Below are 8,041 nucleotides of genomic sequence, written 5' to 3' on the forward strand. Positions count from 1 at the left end.
TCCATCAGGATTCAAGCAAGCCGGGCCGAAGAAGGCTGAAATGCCAGAAACCGGTCCCCGGTAGCTTGTCTCCTTTCTGGTGAAGAGTTGGCTTGGTAGTTTAGTCTGCCCTGTTCCCATGATGCACTGGGCCAGGGACAGACTGATTTGCATATAGCCAGGTTCTGAGCTGGGATGGGGCAGTGAGATAAATAACGGTGATGGATCAAGCCCTGATCTTTGGACTGGGTAAGAGTGGTCTGTTTAACTCAGACACTCTGTTCATCACCACCCCCTTTTTGTAAATCGTTTTTGGCCACTATAGGTGTGGCAGGGTATACTCAGACATGAGTCCCTTTCTCACTGCTCCATCAGGATTCAAGCAAGCCGGGCCGAAGAAGGCTGAAATGCCAGAAACCGGTCCCCGGTAGCTTGTCTCCTTTCTGGTGAAGAGTTGGCTTGGTAGTTTAGTCTGCCCTGTTCCCATGATGCACTGGGCCAGGGACAGACTGATTTGCATATAGCCAGGTTCTGAGCTGGGATGGGGCAGTGAGATAAATAACGGTGATGGATCAAGCCCTGATCTTTGGACTGGGTAAGAGTGGTCTGTTTAACTCAGACACTCTGTTCATCACCACCCCCTTTTTGTAAATAGATTTCTGAAGGGCATCACACACATGTTCCCTCCTGTTCCCTTCGTGATGCCCCAGTGGGACTTGAATCTGGTTCTCACCTATCTGATGTGTGCTCCTTTTGAGCCACTTCATAACTGCCCTCTTCGTCTCCTTACTCTAAAGACGGCCTTCCTGGTTGCCATCACCTCTGCCAGGAGGGTGAGTGAGCTCCAGGCTCTTTCTTCTTCTCCACCTTTCCTGTCTGTTCATCCTGATAAGGTGGTGTTACGTACACGTCCTTCCTTTCTGCCCAAGGTTGTCACGGCCTTCCACATCGGGCAGTCCATCACCTTGCCCACCTTCTTTCCGCCTCCGCATCCCTCGAAAGAGGAGGAGAGGCTCCACCGCCTGGATCCAAAACGTGCGCTCTCCTACTACCTAGACCGCACTCGCCAATTCCGGGTGGATGACCAACTCTTCGTTGGTTACGTGGGCGCGAAGAAGGGAAAGGCTGTACACAAGAGGACCATCTCAAGGTGGATCATCTTGTGCATCCAAGCATGCTACTCCATGGCGAGGAAGGAGCCCCCGGCTGGATTGCGGGCTCACTCCACTCGGGCCACGGCAACGACAACTGCCCTGGGCCGCGGTGTCCCCCTGCAGGACATCTGTCAGGCAGCCACGTGGGCCTCGCTGCACACGTTCGCAAGACACTACTGCCTGGACAGTCAAGTCCGGAGGGATGGCTTCTTTGGCCGTTCCGTCCTCCAGGACTTTCTGGTGTGATATTGGTTCGCAGACCCACCACCGGGGTTGGTATTGCTGGGGTATCTATTCTAAGGTAAGGAATCTATCACTAACGTGTCTCTTTCAGATGCACAAGTTACTACTTGTGTAACGATATATCTGTAAGAGACATTAGTTAGTGATAGATTCCTTACCGCCCTCCCATCCTCCCCGTTCTGCGAACCGATATCTAGGGTTAAGGTCATCCCCTTTGAGGGCCCTAGTTTCATGGCACCAGTGTTAGTTCTATCATGGCTCTGCGTATCTGGCGCGGAAAAGCTGTGTTATCAGAACTGACGTCAGCGCGCATGGGCGCCGTCTATATACTCCGACGACGTCATCCCGGCGCTCACGACGCCGACGACGGACGCGGAGCCGCAGACGACGCCTACCAGCGCGCAGGGGTATTGCTACGCAAAAATTTCCGGATCCAGTCTGACGCCTGGGGATATTCTAAGGTAAGGAATCTATCACTAACTAATGTCTCTTACAGATATATCGTTACACAAGTAGTAACTTGTGCTTCCCAATTTCTCTTGAACCCTCATATCCTTCACGGTATGCCAAAGCGCTGAACTAACCAATACGTAGTCTATCCTACTGGAGCTATATCCTTTGACAAATGTATTGACCCCCATTTTATCTGACGTAGTACGGCCATTAACTGCCCATAGTCCCTTCTCCATGCAGATGGAATTGATTTGAATCACCACATCTGACCATCTTTTTATTATATCTAATTCCAGCTTTTGAATGCCCCACTTCAAATCTTCCTCCTCCAACAGGTTACCCTCCTCACTTAATAGTGGCTCAAACGTCGCGTTAAATCACCCGCGACGATAATATGTGCATCTGTCTGGCTACCCTCGAGAAGATCGTCAAGAGCCGCTAAAACTCCCGACTTTTTTCCTCTGGAGCCTCGCTCATAAATATTGTAATTTCCATAATCCCATTAGCTCCCCTAGACAATCTAATGGCCTGGATATCTTGGTTATTAGTTGGAAAAGCTTGAATAACTAACCCTAAATCTTGCTTCACCCACATTGTCAAACCCCCTGATGGCCTGCCTTTAACGGCCGGAATATACAAATTTAAATACCCTGCACAAAAGAGGGGGGCTTCTGCCCAGGTCTCTTGAAACAGACAGATCTCAAAACCCTCAATAAAAGCATGCCACTTTGGGGATCCCAACTGGGAACCTAGTCCTGCAATGTTCCATGAAAACAATGTTTTCTTTAAAGGTATTGTGCAAACAATCGACTGCCCACTCCGAACAGAGGGGCTTGGGCTGACCTCCTGCCCTAATCGATAATTCTGTCTAGATGGCAGGGAATCCTCTTCTAGCATTGCATCTTGCTCTACTACTAGGTGGTCACTGTTTAATAAGCTATCCCTTTGTGCAGTATTGGATGTTTGGTGTGCCTTCTGCCTGTCATCCAATTGCCCCTCACGTCAAACTATATTTTCCAGGGTAGATGATCCCTGAATCCTAGATTGTTTGTGCTTGAGAAGACAGGCATTCATACTACTCATAGGGGAGCGTCTAAACTGGATGACTAACTGACCTGGATTAATAGATTTCCTGCTAGATCTGCTCTGGCCATCGTGAGCTCAATGCAATCCAGAAGGTTAGCAGTTGCAACCAGCTTGCAATATCTTCCCTTATTACCGAACGGCATCCTCTAACATGCCGTATCCAATGAATGGATTTGTTTATTAGGGAATCCTCGCTTTCTAATCTTTTGCTTCCTTATAGCTTTGGTACATTCACCATAAAGATTCTGTGAGTATTGGTTAGATCCGCAGGATTGTAAACTGGATGCCTATTTCTCTGCTCAGCCTCTGGTTGGATAGGATGTAGTACAGCGTTTTCTTTATGCCATATCGGGCCCTCGTCAAAGCTAGTGCAAAATAATTTTTAGTTTGACTAGTACTAGAGATTGGAATAGGTCTAGGCTTTGGTGGAAGCGGCCTCGTGGTCTCTGACCTGGGCCTTCCCAGGCTGGATGAAGCCCCATATACATGAATTTGTAATACATGGAGGGCAATGGCTGGTGTAGCCCTAGATGTTACCTGTGTAGTTGAAGTTATACCCTGTAAGTATCCTGTGCATCTACTTTCCCTTGCATCCCCAGGCTGCAGTGGAACAGATGTCAATGACTTAACCAACGATGTTAGGTCCTATATCTGGCTTCTCATTGATCCCATTTCCTGTCGTAGTAAGATAACTTGCTGTAGCAGGTCTTGTTGTTCCTTTATCAAACCTGGCCCATTGACCCTGCCCTGCTCAAGTGAGATCAATATCACCTGTGTTGTCTGTGACCCTTCTTCTCTCCTTGTTTCGTTATCAGGAATGTCAGCAATGGGAGGTATCTTTTGGGTATCAGTATGATCTGTATTAGCTATACCCCCTTTCATTATTTCACCTTTGACATTATTGTTAGAAACGTACTTTTTGAGGGTTTTATGGAACATTGCCGGAATGGTGGTACTGATTTTTTTTTATATCTGAGAATAATCTGGGGGAGTTAAAACGCAAGTAGGTTGGGTTATGGGCTCAGAATCTAAAATGCCCTCACATTCCTCAATTAGGGTGTCAATCCGATCTAAGACACAATTACTGCCTGCATGCAATTGGAGCTTCCTTGCCTTTTTTCCCCGTACTACCCCGGTTTGAACCATTGCCACTCGCCTCCCCTCCGTCCTCCCTTCCACCCGGTAACTTCCTTTTACCCATAGCTATTAATATGGGGCAGGCAATATGACCTCTTCAATGAAACAATACACAAGAACTGCAACTTAGCCTCAATATGCTGGCACCATTCATGCACTATCTCCAATCGAGTATCGTTAGCAGAGAAACCTTTTACAATATGAGATAGGGCAGCTATTGCTAGGAGACGAAATCACCAGTGTCTATTACATTCAGTCACAATCGAGGAGGTATGAACAGTACATTAGGGGATTATGGTTGCCTCCACGTGGTCTCAACAGTGGTTCCATGTCCGATCCGGCAAACGAAAGGGGGTGGCACTGACTTGCCTCTTCCTGCCACTGAAAGGCACGGATGGGCCCGCCCGGGCACGCCTGCGCTGCGGGAGTGGCGGCTGAGTTCAAATACGGCGCCGGCAGGCTGACATCACCTCCTGCGCCGGGTGGAGACAGGGCCTGCTGGGGGACCGAGTCCCACCCCCAGCGTCTATGCAATGGCTCCTCGGTCCTGCTTCCTGCTTCCGCTGCTGCTCCTTAAGCCCTCATGAGGCGAAAACGAGCCAGGGGTCGTTGGGGCACACCTGTCTAGGAAATGCGTCCTGCGCTGCTTCCGCTCCCTAAGCCCCTGTGAGGCAAAAATAGGTAAGAGGTCGTTGGGGCACACCTGCCCAGGAAATGCGTCCAGTGCTGCAGGAGTGGCAACTGAGTTCAAATGCAGCACCAGGAGGGAGGGTGACGTCACCTCCCGCACCGGGTGGACAAAGGCCTGCTGGGGGACCGAGTCCCACCCCCAGCGTCAATGCAGTGGCTCCCCGGTCCTGCCTCCTGCTTCCGCTGCTGTTCCTTAAACCCCTGTGGGCCAAAAACGGGCAAGGGGTCAGTGGGGCACACCTGCCCAGGAAATGCGTCCCGCGCTGCTTCCGCTGCTGCTCCCTAAGCCCCCATGGGGCGAAAACAGGTGAGGGGTCGTTGGGGCAAACCTGTCCAGGAAATGCATCCTCTTTCCTAACCCCAGTATCCAGCAAGATTGCCACATAAATCCTCTCACTTTGAAGTCGGAAAAAAGTAAAGTAAACAAGCGCCCTCAGAAGACAGTGTCTGACAATTGACCTCAGTCATTTAAATGCACAGCAGATGTGACGAGATGAGAACAAGATTTACAGGGAGGACTTGGAAGGAAAAGACAGTGCTGGATATTTGATCTTGATCTTTGAATGCCCAGTAAACGTGACACAATAAGGACAACATTTAAAGGTCTGTTTACAGAAATCGAGTTTGTGGAAGAATACTGTGAAAACGGTTTAGGCAACAGGTGGGATGGATTGAAACTGGGCAGCCTATAGCAAATAAAGGCAGCAAATGGAAAGCAAGAAAACGTGAGTTACCAATCCAATAGCAACCAACTGGCAGAATGTATTCCTAGGTCAACTTTCTGAAAGTACCCAAGATGTCTTTAGCTGCACTGTCTGGTAGACTGCAACTTAAAGAGGTAAAGAAAAACTTGTCTGGTCCAGCAACACCTTCAAGTGAGGGGACACAACCGAGATTTTAGCCTGCTCCTCAAGAGTTCCACCCCAGCTCTCTCAACTACATTGCTGAAACTCCTTTTGTTGCAGACTGTCCCTTTTCCTCTTACCCAAGCACTCGCCCCTTCGCCACTGCAAATCCTACACTTGGTTACTGCTTCCATGCTAGATTCCTCATTTTGCATTACCTTCGCACCCCCTCCCCCAAAAACATAATGGACAGTGCTCAGTTGTTTATCCCCTTTGCTACTCCCTTGCACTCAGTAACTTTGTTGCTAGTTCAACTTTTTGTTAGTCACATGAATCTCACTTGAAAACCTGCAGACCACTTGTATGTAAGTGAAGATCGGAAATAGGCATGGCTTCCTGTATGGAAACTGCATTCAAAGGTAATCCATTATTGAGAAAGACATTGTCTTGGAAGATCTTTCACGACCTGTCACTGCTTGGATTACATTTTAGAACCTGACTAATTTAGTGCTGTGGTAATGCACATTGACTTATGTATCTTTGAAGGTAGTTCTTGTTTTGCACCTTTCCAACATATTTTACTAAGTATATTGGTGCTTGCCTTTGCAGAGATACCCATGCCTATTTTCAAAATATTGATGCATTTTAGAGTATGTACATTCCTGCCAGCAGATCTTAACCTGTGGCCAGGGACCCCTAGGAATCTGTGACACCTACTCCGGGGGTCAGTGACTGTTTGGAAAATTAAGTAATATTACAAATGAACAAGGTAAAAATCATAAATAATGAAGCAAAATGTAAAAATTCTGTAAATGCAGGGAATTATGAAATTGAAGGCTAAAAACTAAGTTAGTTTCCTCAGATTGATTTGTGGGAGCAGTGCATGGACAGCAAACAGGATATAGTATGGACGATGTGTGACCTCAATTGAGTTTAGAAAAAAAAACATCCCATTAAAATGTCTTTTTTTTATATTTGTTAATTAAATAAAATAGTTAATCATTTGTGTATTTGTTTAATGAATGCTTGTTTCTGTATTTTTGTGCATTTTCTTTGAGGTTCATATCATCACAATTGCTTAGGTTGGAGTCGCTGGCTTCCAGTAATAACCCATTGATTGTCCCCCGATTCCAGTGATAACCATTCTTGGAATTAAGGGAGCCCCATTGAGTTAAGTGGGTGTCCAGGGAAGTTGAAAAGTTAAGAACCACTGGTTCGTGCTGTCAATATAGGGCAATAACACTGATTAAAGTAGCAAATAGCTTCAGCTCTTCAAAGTATTAGTAGGTGTTGCTCAATACAGTGAGTAGGTTAAATGCAGAATTATCCAGAAGCTATATTTGCCACTTCTCAAATCACTCTTTTTCCCATTTCAGATGATGGTCACACTGCCGTTCTTACTCTGAGTGACAGCGAACTCCTGAAGCTGCAAAGCGACTCCCGCACAGTACAGCTGCTCAGTGACTTCCGCCGGGCCCTCACCCGCATGGTGGAGACATGCTTGGAGCACGAGCTGCCTGAAATGCCAGAACATCTGCAAGAGGAGCACAGCCAGCTCCTCCACCTTCTTGTGGAGCTCCTTAACAGCACATCCCAAAACTTCGGCAAGAGCCATGAGTTGATGATGGAGGAATGAGCTGAGAACTTGAAATTTGTACAAAACAGATTGCACATTTAAATAAAAATGTTTATTTATTTATTTACCAGAGTGGCCTTCTCCTACGTGAACCAGGGGCGGGGCTCTTGGCAATTCCACATACTTCTTTCCTTACCAAGATGTGTACATAATTTGAGTGCAGAAACCACAAAAATCTAAAAGAAAGCCATTGTTTTTTGTTGTTATAGGTTATATAGTTAATTTTGAGGAATTGCTTCAAAAGTATCAAACAGCTAGTGACTGAACTTATGGAAAACTGTATGCATTGCCTCTTGAAGGTTTTTTTGGCAGTAACATCTGAACAAAATGGTGAGTACAAGGTTTGTTGAAAGTTGACTCTTCGATAAAGAAGATTTTCAGTTTAAATTCTCATAAATTGCACCCTTTAGGGTTAATTGGTTTAAAAGATTACAGTTCAAATGCCCGATTGTTTGTTGCAAGTCCATCACAGGTGGTGGCTCTTCAGTGAATGTAAAATATCTTGTTGAACTGTTGCGCGTCAATAAAAATAATGTGTTTCCTAATCGTCCCCTGTAGGACTCTGTGGCCCTGTTTTCTGTGTGGTGCTAGTCGCAAGACTTGGGTTAACAGTTCAGCCTGTTGGGTTTCTGTAAACAATTCTAATGTCTGATGGATACTTCCAACTGCAGTCCTCGCCTTTCAAATTTCCTTGTGTATCAGAATGGATCCAGAAACTTTGTAAAAGCTCTCCCACACAGGTAGGTGGCACTTACATCATCCCTGCACCGGATGCAGCATAGTTGTGACTTAACTGGAGCCCGGATGCCACTCTGACT

The 8,041-nt window shown here is 46.7% G+C and overlaps 1 protein-coding gene across 2 annotated transcripts in view; it reads left to right on the forward strand.

The window, feature by feature from the left end:
* Positions 1 to 7,768, forward strand: part of DHX30 (DExH-box helicase 30) — a 1,000,138-nt gene extending 992,370 nt beyond the window's left edge. For both annotated transcript variants that reach the window (XM_086941023.1, XM_086941022.1), the window contains one exon: positions 6,964 to 7,768. In XM_086941023.1, coding sequence (XP_086797149.1) covers positions 6,964 to 7,223 — 260 coding nt within the window. In that variant the 3' untranslated portion in view covers positions 7,224 to 7,768. The remainder of the gene's footprint in view (positions 1 to 6,963) is intronic.
* The last annotated feature ends 273 nt before the right edge of the window (positions 7,769 to 8,041 follow it).

Source organism: Lissotriton vulgaris, chromosome 10 (assembly GCF_964263255.1).
Source record: "Lissotriton vulgaris chromosome 10, aLisVul1.2, whole genome shotgun sequence".
Lineage (NCBI taxonomy): Eukaryota > Metazoa > Chordata > Amphibia > Caudata > Salamandridae > Lissotriton > Lissotriton vulgaris.